This window comes from Oculina patagonica, chromosome 13, assembly GCF_052425735.1.
Source record: "Oculina patagonica isolate OP01 chromosome 13, crgOcupat, whole genome shotgun sequence".
NCBI classification, from domain to species: domain Eukaryota; kingdom Metazoa; phylum Cnidaria; class Anthozoa; order Scleractinia; family Oculinidae; genus Oculina; species Oculina patagonica.
The window spans coordinates 18,136,707-18,152,998 of NC_135770.1; the positions used below are offsets into that span (position 1 = coordinate 18,136,707).

The window sequence follows — 16,292 nt, forward strand, 5'->3', positions numbered from 1 at the left end:
GCTGATTAAAATATGAAAATATATAAATTTGCCAAGATGGCAAAGGCTTATTTAATTGTTTTATTGACGTTTTATTTGACAATATAGATTTTCGAACAGGAAACAAAGATATTAAATTGCTGGAGGTTGCTGGATTGACTCGTATCAGTCAGGCTACTCTAGACCCAGTTCTCCCGCCACCACATCCAAAATGGTGGATAAACAACCCTTAATGCCAAGACAGCAAAAACGACAAAGAACTGAGCGAATATATAAAGCTTATTCATTATATCAGACTATTCACATAGATCCATGTAAAGAAATGTAGGAGGAGCCGATTATCAGAAAATACGATTTGTCCATGAACTGATTGTAGTCGCAGGATTTTGAGAAAGATGGAAGTTTGGCTTCCAACCGTTTATATTTATACACTTTTTTAGATATGTTGGTAAAGTAAGCAAAGCTTTTTTGAAAGAAAGTTATGTATTAGTATTGTACACTCTCCAGGAATACTTATTACTGACTTGCTTTATTGTATGCATTTTAACTTTTTAAGCACAAGTTAGATTGATTTTGTCAGTAGTTAATTTTCTAATTCTTAGGCAATTCAAGAGTCTACAGTAGTGTAAACCCGACCACATTACTCATTGTATAAATATCTTAGGAACGTAAGCCTCACCAGGGCAAATTGAAGTGTTGAAATATAAATATATTGAGTTTGAGTGTTAAACTATTGGTGTTGACATTATGCAAATTAGGTGATGGTGTACTTCAAAATGGGTTTTTGAAGTACTAAAAACTTGCATGGCCCAAATTTTTCTCAGTTGATTTTCATTCTACTAACATTGGGGTAACTCCTGATATAAGTATCTTTTTTATACACTAAGGCAGTTAAAAATTATGAACATCTAAAATTTGGCAATTTTGAGTAGTGGTTTTTTCATCAAAATTGAGTCAATATTAGTGCCGGACCCCACACTGCCAGAACCCTCTATGCCAAAACAACACATATCATATGAAAGAGCCTTTATAGTAGAAAAACAGCATATAAATAGTTAGTCAATAAGTTAAATGGTTTTCGCTTTATACAAGTTTAAACTTACCCCTTCAAATACAAGATTTTTGATGATCTAGAGCCTCCATTTGGGACTATCCCCAGAACTTTTAAAGTAAAAGTCAGAAAACCAAACCCAAATGGCTATTGGAATATCTCATCAAGGCCAACGTCTGCAGCAAATTTCATCAAAATCGGTTGACCCCGACTTTCATCACCTGGAACACTTTCTCTGACAGTGGCACTTAAGCCAATTATTTCACTTTAATTTAATTAATTTATGGTTTTAACTGCACGAAAGACGTTTCTCAAAAAAGTAAGGAACAAATTTAATCAAAAAACATCTCTTTCGAGAGGTTTTTTAAAACGCAGTACAGCTACGATATTTGTTTCCTGGTTATCAGGAGTTTTTTCAAGCCGAAAATCCCGGGGCAAGTTTTTGCATTCCTTATTACGAAAGCGCTGCGAAAGTCTCAAAATCTAATTTAATTAATTTGTGGTTTTCACTTGGTGCCACACAGTCTGCAGGAATCCTACCGCAAACACGCAATACAAGCTGCGTTCATGAGAGTTCCAGAATAAACGTAGACTAAACTGTGCATGCGTTTGGCGCAAAGTACTTTGCCCTAGAAAGGGTAGTACCACAAGGAGAACCAAAAGTTTTCTGAAACAAATATATACCTTTGACCTTCTGTTATGAAAGTAACGTAGATATGCTCCAGGTTTTACCTGGGGTACGGTCAGGTTCTTAATTTATTAATTGATATTAATTAATTAATTGGCGATTAAAAGTTTACACTGTAGCACCTTAGCGCGTTAGAGGTTTAGTAGCTTAGAAGTTTAATAGTTTAGTGGTTTAGTGGTTTAGTGGTTTAGGGGTTTAGTAGATTAGTAGATTGGTTTTAGGGGATTAGTATTCAGAAAATCCAAAGCAATAACTGAAATCAACAAAGTATGCTACTATTATGGTCTCTGGGAAACCCGCGAATTTTTGCATATCTCCTTGTTAACAATTCACTGGTAGACCACGAACTTGTGTGCGGGTTGCCATAAAAGAACGGCCGCTCGCCTTTAAACTTCAACTCGATAAACAAAATAAAAGAATCGGGTAATATGCATCCTGGTTCTTTATTCTGCGAGCCTATACTATTTATTTTTTTACAGCAGATGGCAGTGTGCGAAATTTAATTGGTGGACTATAATTCATCACTTTCAGTGGATCTTTTGTTTTTCACTGTTGTATTCAGGTATGGTTCAGTTATATCTCAAAGCGGGCAAAGCAGAGACTTTTGTGGAGTCAAGGAACCATTTGCAGTTCTCATTTTGGGAAGCTACGTCGAAGTCAGAGTTCGCATGTACGGATATGATACTGCATTGAAGGCTCGTTATTTTGTGATGAACAACACAGGCTCAGATGGTATGTCGACCTTAAAAATAAAAGCAATGCTAAGAAACCTTGGCGATGGTGACGTGCTGTACCACAATATTTGCCTCTAGCATGTGTGACACAATTCCTTATATTAATAGCTGTTATATAATTTGTCGATTTAAAACATCAATAACTATTATTGAAAGCCGTCAGAATGCCGCATCATACGTTAACGAAATCATTTCCTCGGTGTAGCATAAATATTGATCTTTTGGTATCTTTCACAGCATCGTCCAATATTTTTGGTACCATTCTACGATTGTTTTTAGAGACTACACGAGACCGAATTTTAGTGTTGACTCACTTCTTAAGTTAGTACGCTGGACTCCGGATCGAGTGGCCAGGGTTCGAGCCACGGCCGGGGTTATGTTATGTTCTTTCGCAAGTCATAGTCAAAAGTGAAAGTTTTGTAAAAGTTATGACGAGGAAACCTTGTGTTATAATCTACTTCTGTCATTATACCTTTCAGCTGAAGTGTTATTGAATAAAACAACATAGCCTTACCCAAATGACCTCTCCTAACACTTAAATGTGCTTATAATATATTAATTTTCTAGCTTCATATCAACATGGCTGGAACGTCACAGTAGACAGCATAAACTCTACAGTGGTCTATGTTAGTTGGACGCACCTGAACACCACTGGCTTAAATTTCACATACATATATGGTTATACAGCTGTACCCTTACACAATGTCACAAACAACATACTTGTGATGAATTTAGAAAACACCTCATCCTCTTATGCTGTGGTGCAAAATCTGAGGCCTTACTCGAGTTACAGAGTGAAAGTCTTTGCTCTGGTCAGAGATGTAGTAACAGGTGCTACAACATTGAGAAGCAGCAAGAACATTGACATTCGCACTCAAGAGGATGGTGAGTATTTTCTAGAGATTCTTTCTTGTCTGTGGAGGCTAATCGGCGACCCTGCAAGCCTGAACCCTTTCTACGAGTTGTCAGCCTTTTTTGCGAGCCTTGAAAGTTTCCGGCGCCAGAAAATCCAAAAGAACACAAGGCCCTATTATTGTTTTTTTTTTTTGCGGTCTATTGTTGTTTTCAATTAACTATGGCCAATACGTATTTGTTCGTATGGCCGTACAAATATAATGCAGGCAGAATGTTTAGGTGGCAGAATCTCTCTGCCGGCGAGAGGAGACCCGAATAAAATATTAGCTTAATATGCTAGTTTCAAGAACATCAAACTTACAAGGGGCAACTATCAGACCGATAGTTCCGAGACTGAAACACTCTATCGTTTTTATTGTTCACCACAAAATTTTCTTCCGCGAGCCCATTCATAAACGGGTATCGTGAATTATTTTTTACTTTTCAGGATAAAAAAAATTAATTGAAAAGCCGAAATTTAACAAACGAAACAAAACCAGACAAGAAACGTACGCACTTAATGCAGTGAATTTGGTTGGGGTTTTTTTGTCTGCAGGCACGCTTGTTTACAAAAAATTTCACGGCTGGGCACTATCCATCCGGGCATTTTTCTTGGACGGGCACTATGGGCTGATAGTACCCTCCGCGGATAAATACTTTCGCGTCACGTGATCAATGTAAACCCATCAGAATCGGATAAAATTTAGTGGTGAACTATAAAAAGGAAATAGAGTATCAAAAAATTTCTTTATACTATCAGACAATTTACAATATGGGGATTAATTTATTATTATTATAATATCTTCATGAGCACGCGTTTAAGGAGTAACGTCCCTCTATTTTAAGACATTTTTCTGCTCTAAAAAATAAATTTAAAATTTTTATTCCTAAAAAAGCTATTAAGATTAGGACGAAATACTGACGACAAACTTGAAAAACTTGATTTATTCGAAAAAGGAAGCAATCCTTAGTCGCTGGCGCAATTTTCACTGTGTAAGTTAAATGCTGAAACACGTGTGAAAGGAAGCAAGTATTTGGAAGCGTCGACCTTCACACATTCCCCGGTTATACGAAAACATTATGCCAAACGATAAAGATTAACGGAGAGATCCAGAATATTATAATACAAAAATGCTGCTAATAATGTTAATTCCATTAGTCTGCATTTTGCATTTTTATCCACATTTAACATAGTTTATCCAAATGTCTAACGACGTTCATCTGCTCTTAAATAAAGGCACAGAGGTTGTTGAAAATTGAAGAGCCGTTCATGTGGGGTCATGGCAAAGTGATGCATCTTGAACCTTTATAATTTGAGTGAAGAGGACATTCTTAAAATGATTGGCAACAGTTTCTAGCACTTTTCACCAAATCTGCTTTGACGGCTCAATATTACATAACATTAAATAATGTTATGTTATGTTATGTTATGTTATGTTATGTTATGTTATGTTATGTTATGTTATGTTATGTTATGTTATGTTATGTTATAATCACGTTCGCATAAAACAAGCAAGCATAAAACTGCAAACAAGCAAGCTTGAATTGCACAAGGAATAAATCTTTGGCAATTAATTCGGGTCTCCTGGCAAGCTTTTTCGTTTTCCACAATTTCACGGAATGTAGACGAATTTTGAGAACATTGTTCGAGAAATATTTCGAGAAGGAAGTTGTCTCGCTTCATTTAACGTTTCATTCAGCCTACACAGTGAACACCGCAAAACAAATTTTGTCGTGTTTACATACCATCACTTCGTTTAGATGAAACTGAAACGTCCACATCATCCAGTCGATAAAAAAATAAGTCAATTGCTCGTTTAAGAGTTAGAGTTAGCTGTTCAGCTGTCGGAACGAGAGCGACGATTTTATATGCGTGAACCCAAATTTACGCGCTGAGGTTTCTATGTACTCACATATAAAAAAGGCAAACATAAAAGAGCAGTTCTATCAAAAAAATCTCTGATGTTTTGTTGTGTAATGTCGCTGAGTTATTTAGCCCACTTTGTCTCGCCCTGGGAGCATAAATTTATCTGCAGTATTTTTGAATTTTCAGTTGTAATTTCCTTACTTTCCTTTAGCCAGGGGCACCCTCATACCCAGGCCTAATCCGTGCGTACGGACGTACGCTGGCGACCCCAAAATTTCTCGACTTGATCGATAGATTTTCCAACTTCTCTAACTTATGGATGCTCCGCTGGCGCGCGCCTTCGCGCGCGCGGGAGCTTTGCTTTTAAGGTAATTCCCTTGAAATAGAACTGCTCATAGATTTCCAACCAAACTTTGCCAGTTGGTTGTTTACCTTAAGGGATGTTAAATTTTGAAATAAAAAAGGGAAGTCGTCGTATTCGTTTAGGAACCAGAAGACCTTGTATTTACCATATAATTCATTATATTTCCTTTGCGAGTACTGGCAAAGTACACGTTTTCAGTGATAATGTATTATTATGCCATAGAAATTGATCTGTGTTTATTATATAGAAAGAATTTGATCGCTACTTTCTAACAAAGAGAAAAAAATGATAGGTCACCGAACTCGTTTACGAGAAAACGATGATTTCTCTCTCTCGCGAGCCAAGTCGCAAAGAAAAAAGCCGACATTTTGTTTATGTGCGCGCGCTAATTACGCGTAAAATTCTGCGCAGTAAGGATGCGCAATGCAATACTAGGGAATCACCTTAAACAAAATTGTTTCTTTATCATTTAGTCCCTGGTGCTATTTCTTGGGTAAATGCGTACAGTCGAGATTCAAACAGTCTTGAGATTGAATGGTCTTCTATACCTGAAGAGGATACCCATGGAGTTCTTCTTGGCTATGTAGTGTACTTCAAGCGTTACAACTCGAATGAAAACTTTACCATTGTCCATGTTAACGCAAGTACCCGAGTGTTGAGGATAGCTGATCTGATGGAGGCCACAACGTACGAAATCCGAGTTACAGGACGTACATCTGCAGGAGAGGGACCTCCGTATTATACAAGAGAGAACACAGGTTCGTAGTCAACTGCTATAGCCATTAACGGTTATGTTTCTTAAAATAAGACAATTTCCGGAATATTGGCTGTTTTCATACTAGAGATGGATAATCCATCTTAGACGGGGTTTCCGTCCAAGACGAGTTACTGTCTTGTGGTGGAAACGGGACGGTATTCATTTAAGACCTGCTTCATTCTCTTGTTTTAGACGGATAATCAAATTTTATCCGTCCGATTATGCGTCTATTTAGGCGGACTTAGAGGAAAAAACATCCGTCTTAGTCGTATAACTTTTCTTGAATGCATTCACGAGGGATAAACGCATCTTATCTTGTCCAGAAAAGCCTGGAACAAGAGAGAGTTAGTTGCGTTTTGGGAAAGAAAACATAGTATCTAAAGTTGCGAAGAAGAAGGTATCGAGGATACAGCTAATTCGAGAAAGGTTGTCGGAAAAAAGCACAAAAGTGCACGCGACAAGACCGAAAGGTGGTCTGGGTATTCACTTGAATTTTGCATATTGGCCTAGAGGAAATGTACAAGTTTGTATTTTTGCACCTTGAAGATTTTGTTTTTCCTTTCAGGAGGACTTTTTCTGTAGCTTTACTTTTTCTGTCGCATGTCTTTGAGTTTTGAAAGTTCTTCTTAAATCCAAAGCGACTAAAAGTACCTTGTGTCCACTTGTCTGAAGAGAAAGAAAACGTGCAAATTCACGTTTGTCGTTTCGTCATCTTATTAGTATTTGGCATGTGTAGTAGCTCTCCACTTCCGTCTACCCATACAACCTTTCGGTCTTGTCGCGTGCACTTTTGTGTTTTTTTTTCCAACAACCTTTCTCGAATTAGCTGTAAATCGTAATGTCTCACGTGTTACCCTCACTTTTTTCTTAAACAACGCCTCATTACAGTTGTGGTAACCATGGTCGCACCAGATAAAGAAGATGGTTTCTTTCTTTCAGGTTGCTTTGGAATCGTAATAGACTGCCCTAGCAACACACACTAGCTGCAAAAGACAAGCAATGTTTCCCTGATGTGTTTCGAGAGTTGATTTTTTTGCACAAAAGACCACCAATTTCGTAAGAAGATATTAACAAAAGAGAAATCGCTTTTTGAGTGAAGGTTTACTGAAAAACTAATTAAAAACATTTCGACCCGAAATTCAGCTCACACTTCAGCATACATTTGTTTTATTTTTAATCGTGACTCTTTTTCCCAGGACAACTCGGATTAATATTAATCCATGGATTATAATAATAATAATATATTATAATAGTGTTATTATAATCCAGTAATAGATTATTATAATCCAGTTGTATATTATTATAATCTGGTAATAGATTAAGGCACGGCAAAAAATTGGAAGGATTAGATTATTATTAATAATATCATTCGGATTAATATTAATCTCTATTAAAATTCAGAGAAAATTGCCGTGAATGTTAGGATATAACAGATCTATATGACAGACACACTACAGACATAACACGGGACTGACGGGACATAACACTGATCACATCAGTCACATGTTTGTTGAAGCAGTAGGCATCATTATCCCAGTTTAGAAGTGGCGACAAATAACAAGACATGTATAAAGTATCGTTATCAACGGATACAGGATACGTGATCTGCAAGGTCACTTGCCAACATAATGCTAGAGTTCTAACTCAGTAAGGCCAAGTCTTTCAGAAATAACTGGCAAGCATTCACGGATTTCCTTTGATGACGTGCGCACTGACATCCCTTTCACTTTGTTATTTTTTATGTTACTCAAGATCTTTGTTCTATTCTAAATCAAAGGCAAACATGCTGCAAAACTATGATGAAACGAAATTATTATTTCATTGTTTTTATTTTATTGTTTATCATCATTTCATTTCTCTTGTTAGTGGCTTCTCTCAAAACAGATTTCAGTTTAAGTACTGACATGAAAAAGTGTAAATATCAGAAAGAGGCACCTGGAGTCTGCACTGCAAGGCTTTATTGTGAAATTTTACTGTTTGCTACCGTTGTTACTGCTTCTATTACTAAAGGCTAAAATGTAGACATGTTTGGGTTACGAATCGCGCAAGACCTTGGAAGACCTTACACACTTGTGAGACTTGCATGTAAAAGGCAATGCAAACAAACCTTCATGAATAACCAACACAAAGAGCAAATTTCCAGTGATAAATTCTTGATAAATTCGGAAGAACTAAATCGAATAGAACACGAAACTGGAACTGGAACTTTTGTGGGGTCCATGCCAGTCCATGGTCAGCAGAAAAGACCCAAACATGGAAACCGATGGATGTTGTTGTTGTTTAGAGCTAACAGCTAATAATAAACTAAGGAAAGCGGTTAATGTTCTTATAGCGTTCACGAGAAATTGTTTCATCATCGTGGATGGAGGGGAACCGTGTATGTGGAAGTTTGAATAAATGAATGAATGAATGCCTTAATTTAACCCTTAATACATGTAACAGTTTGCGGAATAGCTGGAGGGGTCGTGGAATTAGAGTTTAGGTGCACCATTGAGCTGCATATATGATAAGCAAAATACTTTTTTAATTAAAGTGTTTGTCAAAAGTTAATTGAAGTGTTTGTCATTTTCAGTTTGTCGAAAGACCTTTGAAAATACAACAGGTGAAATCGATGTAGTAGTGCCATACAGAGGACTTTGCAGTTGGACGATCAGATCACCGTTCATGAACTCCGATATACTCTTAGTTGTCGAACATCACAAATTGGATTGCTGGTAAAGACTTTCAGTTATTCTGTTGTTGTTTTGATCCCAATTACATGCGTTTATATGCATCCTCGGAGACCCAGTGGCAGTTAGTAGGGGTGAAGGGAACGTGAAGCTTCGAGAAAAAAAAAATCGACATAGAAGAGAGATTGAAAGGTGCCCCTGGGGAAAGAATCTTACCAGGCCAGTTCCAAACAGTTCTCTGAATACTGCCTTCTGATTGGGCAGAAAAGTTCTTTATATTCCCTTTGTATTATTCTGCCCAATCGGCGGCCTGCAGGTCTACAATCGTTTTTGTGTGCTCCAAAACGAGGTATCTACATACAAAACCAGTTCGCTCGCTTTCTTGCCTGTTGGCCACGATTTCAGTTGCTCGAGAAGGTAAGATTTCAGCTAGTGCCTTTCATGGTCGAAACAGCAGGAAGGTTTACGGCCATTCCCGCGGTGAAATGTCGGATGACAGGATGTCCGCTCAGCCCCATACATTTATTATGCTTACTATAAAAAATTCTTATGGCCCTATTCTCCCTAAAGTTTCCCTTCAGACAGCAAATGATTTTCCCATGAAATATCTGAACAAAACTGTAACATCGATTTCCCCGACTTGCACATCGCATACAAGCTTAAGCTCGCAAACAGCACGCAAGCGTTAGCAAAGCATTAGTCGAAAATTTTTCTTCCCGAGCAAAATCTTGTATATATATAATTCGTTTTACAACACGCGAAATGGACTGCAGACCTACAGGCCGCCAATTTGGCAGATTAATACAAAGGGAATACAAAGAACTTTTCTGCCCAATCAGGAGGCAGTATTCAGAGAGCTTTTTGGAACTGGCCTGGTAAGACTCTTTCCCAAGGCGCACCTTTCAATCGCTCCAACTTTTCTATGCCAATTTTTTTACCGCAGTTTCGCGTTTCACTCGACCCCACGAGTTGCCCCTGGGTCTCCAAGGATGGTTTATAATTATCTTACGTCATCTTCACCATAGCGAAATAGAGAGAAAAGGTACATATTGAAAAAGCCGATAAAAAGTAGTTTTTTCGTTTCTTTTGGTACGTTTTGCCAAATTAGGACAGAGTGCAATATATATTGGAGTGTGTAAATGAAGTGTGTTAATGAGGTTTAGCTCTAGTCAGTAAATATAAGGAAAAAATGTTTAAAAGGCCCTATTTATATGATCTAAGGTACGCGAGATAACCATTCCCCGCGGCCGTGACAACTTTATGGAGCGTTATATGAAAAAAGTCAGTACTCACCCTTAAACAATTCGCCCACCCAAGTTGTCTCGCTTCCCCTCACTTCCCCCCGCCCCTCATCGAGAGCAGTTAGCTATTCTGGTGTAAACGGTTTGTTGGGTTTTTCACAGAGCTTTAAAAAAGAGAAAATTGAAAAGATAGCTCGGCCAGGGTACCTCGGGGGAGGGTTTTGTCAAGTACCTGAGACCATATGAATGGGTCCTTAGTCAGTAAGCAGCAAAACGAAGATTAGGTTGTTAGTTAAGATGAAATGTTCACTAAGACCGAGTGAGTGGTGAAACAAGATAAAAATCAAAATTCTTAATATTTTGCCCAGAGATAGCCTTTGGTAAGCCAGGAAACATATATTTTTTTTTTTAAACCGGCGAAAAACTCACAAAACAGTCATGGCCCACATGTCTTAAAAAACACACAAAGTTAACGTCACTCATACCTTCTCGTAAAATTCGCACTGTTTCATTCTTATTATACAAACGCCGGTTTTTTTGGCCTGGAAATGTGCTATTGTAGTGTTTGCGAGCATTTGAGCCTTTTTATCTTCTTTAAGTTCTTCTAAGTCCTTCTAAGTTATTCATGGAATTGCTCAGCCTACTTGTCGCCCCTCCTACAACAATAGCACCCGCAACGAAGCCTAAGCTCATCCTCTAAACTACTTTTTGCTTTCTCTACTGTGAACTGTGGCATACCGTGACCGTGCCTTTTCTTTTTCCGTACCTTTAACTAAAAATGGAGAAGTCTGATTGACGTAAAAAAAATAATATAGGATAGTGAGGATATTACTTGGCCGCTCGGAGATACGTAATTTCTAATAAGTATTGAAAAACATTTCACGAAGGAGTGAAATATTTTTCAACATAAGGAGAGAAATTTCTTATCTCCAAGCGATCATGTAATTTACATACCACTTTAGCTATATACCACTTAAGCCTTTTTAACCCCCAAAAGATACATAAGCTGATGAATAAGAACTACAGAGAGGTTTAATAATGCAACCCTAAACGCGAAACCGTACCTTGACGACTAAAAATACATGTTGTTATGTAGCTAGAAATTGGCTTATTCGAGGTCACATGACATCTAACAATAAAAACTGTTTTCCGCCAAAAGTCTCTGAGCGGGCAACATTGCAAAATCTATGACGTTTGAAGGTAATATTGCAATGTTGCCCGCGAATGTTCACCGACAAGCGCCATTTTCAAAGCCAATTTGTCGTGCCATTTTATAAAACACTAAATGACTGATCCCTCGGAAAACAAACCAGTTAATTTTGTTTCCTTCGAATCTCGATGTTTCCTTCGGCTTCTCCTTGGGAAACATTGAGATTCTCGGGAAACAAAATTAACTGTTTATCTCGGGAACAGTCATTTCGTGTTTATTATGGCGTCCTGTAATTGAAGACGACGAGCCCCCAAAAGGTTTTTTTCAAAATTTTGAAAAGAGGATTTATTCTACATTGCTGTAACTTTTAGTAGCTGTTCATTTATCCCTTGCGGAAGTTTTAATATGTCAACCATGTGTCCATGATATTTGACGTTGCCATAGCAAAGTCGATTACAGGCAGATTAATTTTTTTCTTTTTTTCCAGTTTTTGAAACAGAATAGTAGGATCTGTTTATTTTTATATTCCATAAGCATTCTGGTATGAGTTTGTTATTTCCTGACTTTCTAAGATCAAAGGGCTCTTGAGCCAGCTCATTCATGTTTTCTTGGGTTTTTAAATAAACTGAATCTAAACCGTGCTAAAGGAAGACAAGTAAAATAGCAGGGGCCAAGTTGGAATAGCCAATTCTTAATCATTGAGGAAAATCTTTAAAAGGTAAATGATTAGATTGCCATAGCCTTTTTGGATTAGTTTTAATTGGATTAGTTTTATTAAGTTGGCCATAGCCTGACACACAAATCCCTAAAATCCAACAGTTGGGCAAAAAGGATGGCGAGAACACCACTAGTGCTAATGTGTTATCTTTGGGGTTTCAAGGCGTCTTTTATCTTAATTAAGATACATTGTAAATGAATGTCTGCGACTCAGTCATGACGAAGATCGGCGAGAAGAGTCTCTGCTGCATGAAAACGTTTAGCAGCAGGTGGGGTGCCTGTGGAGATGAAGGGGCTATGGGAGGAGCACTGCTACCTCTTCCACTACCCTGACCTAGTGCCATAATTCTTTTTCCCTTTCCTGGTAGATGTTCTGGTCGTTTTGCAGTATCATTAAAACCAGGGTTCATTCCTCTTCACTAGAATTACCCCCAGAGTGTAACATCCTTCACATATTCTGGGTGACTGTAAAAAAAAGACATTTACCATTTCAGTTAACATTACCGATTCCCATAAAGCATGACGAAGTAATAACAAAATCTGTACCTTTACAACATGAAATAAACCATTTGTTGGTGCACAAGCTATAGGAGGATTGTGTAAAAAATGTAATGAAGACACTCCTGTCATGTATCTGATCAAATGTCATGATCACGCGGAAATTGTAAAATTGCGACATAACTACGAAGTACACTAAAATTGCTAATAGTTGATTTAATTAGCACTGAAGCAGCTAAAACATTGGAAAGAAGTAATTCAAAAACGCGAATGAAGAGTAAAAGGAATGGTATGTAGGTGATTTTATTGGAAAAGTTAAACAAAGTAAGAACACGATACGAGGACAAGTGGAACGTGACTACCTGAGGTACGCGTTGTTGTCTTACACTAGTAGGGGGTTTAGAATTAAGCGCTCCGAAAACATTACGATTGTATGGAAATAAAAATAACGCTTAACAAAATAAAATTTTACCTTCTATTCAATAAAATAAAGAAAATGTACTCAACTCCTCCTTTTGGGTTATTTGGTCGTTTTAGGGGGTTTGGAGGTTTTTGTCGAACCCCTATTTTATGGCCACGGTCTACAACTTCCGTCCATATTTGGTTGATTTTAATTATCTCATTTATTTCAATTGCGTGCTCCGCAGAATGAACGAGCTAAAGGAATGTTTTACCATTTCACGGGCTTAAACAGACCGTATTTTGGCTCGTGACGTTCTTAGGTGGCGAAGACGCCGACGGGCATGTTTACACGTACCATGGACCGAAAATAAATGTACGTCAACAATGTTTTTCAACTAACTTGGTAACGTGCGTTACGGATCACATTGTGTGACCGGAAAAAACACTTAAGGCAAGTCGTTAATTTTCGATCGTGCCTTAGGGGAAATGTCACTAACGAGGGAATAAAGAATAAATTCAACTATGCTTTTGAAAACGAAACCCTATTCCTTGTTTGAAATAGCTGCTTTATTAATTACTTCCGTCTGCCACGACGGACTAGATGGCGTGTGTTAGCGCATGTGAAATACACTCGTTTAGGGTCCTCCAAGGTGACAACATTTTAGCTTCTTGATTCACGTTGCACCTTTTAGAAGTTTCAAAATTGTGATTTGATGTAAATTTATTTATTACACCATAAAAGGGTTTCATTTCTTTTAACCTTTGTGTCTGAACTTCATGAACGTTATTTTTGACGTTACTAAGGAGGGGGGAGGGGGGAGGGTAGCATGCAAAATTACTTCCGGTCTACAACTTCCGTCCACACATCTTTTTTCCACACATTTTTTCTCCGCACATTTTTTGTCCACGCGCAACTTCCGTCAACAGCTAATCCATTTTAATATCCTCATTCATTGCGTGCTTCGCGGCATGCCGCGGCACGCTACATGAATGAGCATAAAAATAGTGAAATCCAAGATGGTGGATTCAAGATGGCAGCTCTTATGACGTCACGTGACGTCATATTTTGTCACAGCCAACAATGATTTTGTCATCTTGTAGAGTAAGCTAAGGACTTTCTACTCAGTGCAAAATAATTTCGCTGTGCCCTTACCCTGGGGAGAGGTTCTACCCAACCCCCCCCCCCCCTCCCCCTTGTACGATGGTGAGGGTTTGAGTTTGCTTGTACGTCCGAAGGTTAAGGAATGGGATAGTGCAAGTTCAGGAAACCAGTACATACCTGTACCTAATATAACTGAATATCGAATGATAGCGAAAATCACTGAAAACAATCCTGGATGAGCGTGTCAATTGTTTACAGGTTTATGTCGTGATTATCGGGATTTCAAAGCTTTTTTTAAATCGGATCTGAAAAAACCTAAAACTAATTTTAAACAAGGTTTTAGAATGCCATTTCCTCTTTAAGAATTATCAATTTTACAAAATTTGGTGTTTTACCGAGAAGGGAAATCTTCTTTTGAAAAAGCAAGTGAATTTTTATGTGATTTAGCGGCTCGCCTAAGAAATCAATTCACAGCAGTATAATTGGCCTCACATCTCTTGTTTACACTTAAACAACATATTTCTAGCTCCAAACAAGGTTTAAAGTGATAAAAATTAAACAGAGCGTTTACTTGAAAGTATGTGTCACGTTAAATTTTGTGTGTGTTTTCATGGCACGTGGGGCTCCAACGGTTTTTTTGTTTAAAACTTTTTCAAGAAAAAACTCACCACGTTTCTTAGCCTACCATAATAATGAAGAATTTAATTTTTCATAATGTGCCACGTATTTTTTCATCGACTTGGAGGACATTAGCTCTTAGATCTCTTAATTTGTACGATTTACGAGTGTAAAGAGCTGCCGTCAGAGTGGTATCAATGTGCAAGGTAGAATGTAAAAACAGTTCTGAATAGAGAGATGCTCAAGACTGTGTGTTCTTTCCTTAAAAGCCCAGTGTGTATGTGCCTTCTGGAGTGGTCAGTCGTTACAATTGAGAAGTTGTTCCATGCACTTCATAATTCAAAGCCAGTGCCGGACAATGTACAAAATTTGTTCCGTATTAATTCGGAACAGGCAGTGTGATTTATTTGAAGCTTTTTAAAACCCGCGTATCTGTTTTTTTTTTTAGGGGTAAATACATTAGAATAGACACTGGCAACAGCGCTGGAAAAAAAGAACATTTGCAATCACAACGAAAGAACATTTGCAATCACAACGAATCATTTGCAGTTTTTCTGGCGGACAGTTATGTTCATGTCATGTTGTACAGCTACAGATTGGCTTATACAAAATTCAAGGCTCATTATTTTGTAATAAACAACACAGGTTCAGACGGTAAGTTAAGCTTCAAATTATGTTAGTAAGTACTGTAAAAAGAAATAGAAAGAGATTTTGCTGACTCTTGGGATAGCCAATAATGGCTTGGTTTGTTAATTAATTACTAAATATATGAATAAATCTATTAAACTACTGAATATAGCTAACTGTAACTACTCATTATATAAATAAATATAGATTATTTCATAAAAAGTGCGACTTAAAAATTTTTATTCACGAGTTGCGAAACTTTGGAAAACGAATGAGTGAGCGTAGCGAGCGAGTGAGTTTTGCAACGAGTGAATAAAAATTCGTAATGTGTTTAAAATATATATGGCGAGAATTCAATCATTGTAAACTTTACGCGATTTTTCTAGTTTATGGTCTTTGACATATTAATACTCAGTGCGAGGAAAAAGAAAGCTGCAAAATGCACAACGCTTTCCAAATGAAATTGCCATTATAAAATAAAAAAAAAATAATCACCATCGACAAACTCTCCTACACAAAAACTTTATAAACACTTTTGGTATCGCATTTGTTTATTTAAACATCACCACAAGCGAATCACCTGAAACCGCTGTGAAATGTTATTTAATAATAAAAATAAAATACAAGTGTTAATACAAGGAGTCGGTTAATTAAACAATAATTACGACCGAAATCCACATGTAAAAATGCAATTTTGCAATTGAGTTTTTCATGGTGTTCCCGAGTGCTTGAATATTCTTAAAAAGTCCGCGCATGCGTTGTAAGTTCAGAAGAAAATCTTGCCTTCGTTTCACGCATCTCATCCCCACTTAGCTTAGTTGGGTCTTGCTACCGTACGTTTTTGAAGAATGATTTTTATCATTTTCCTATCATTACTATATTTTTCTCAAGCATCTCAGCGGTCCGCAATCCTCAGTCCCTGAACCAGATTGGC

General features: G+C 37.5%; 2 protein-coding genes across 2 annotated transcripts in view; both read left to right on the top strand.

Moving 5' to 3' along the window:
* The window catches only part of LOC144636993 (phosphatidylinositol phosphatase PTPRQ-like), a gene marked incomplete at its 3' end in the record, with an annotated part of 62,977 nt that extends 47,758 nt beyond the window's left edge, over window positions 1–15,219 (top strand). The window contains exons 13-17 of the mRNA XM_078496174.1: window positions 2,281–2,450; window positions 3,020–3,337; window positions 6,051–6,335; window positions 8,907–9,048; window positions 15,180–15,219. Of these exons, the coding sequence (XP_078352300.1) occupies window positions 2,281–2,450; window positions 3,020–3,337; window positions 6,051–6,335; window positions 8,907–9,048; window positions 15,180–15,219 (955 nt within the window). The remainder of the gene's footprint in view (window positions 1–2,280; window positions 2,451–3,019; window positions 3,338–6,050; window positions 6,336–8,906; window positions 9,049–15,179) is intronic.
* A 31-nt stretch (window positions 15,220–15,250) lies between these two features.
* Window positions 15,251–16,292, top strand: part of LOC144634535 (uncharacterized) — a 37,958-nt gene continuing 36,916 nt past the window's right edge. The window contains exon 1 of the mRNA XM_078493512.1: window positions 15,251–15,385. Within this exon, the coding sequence (XP_078349638.1) occupies window positions 15,310–15,385 (76 nt within the window). The 5' untranslated portion in view covers window positions 15,251–15,309. The remainder of the gene's footprint in view (window positions 15,386–16,292) is intronic.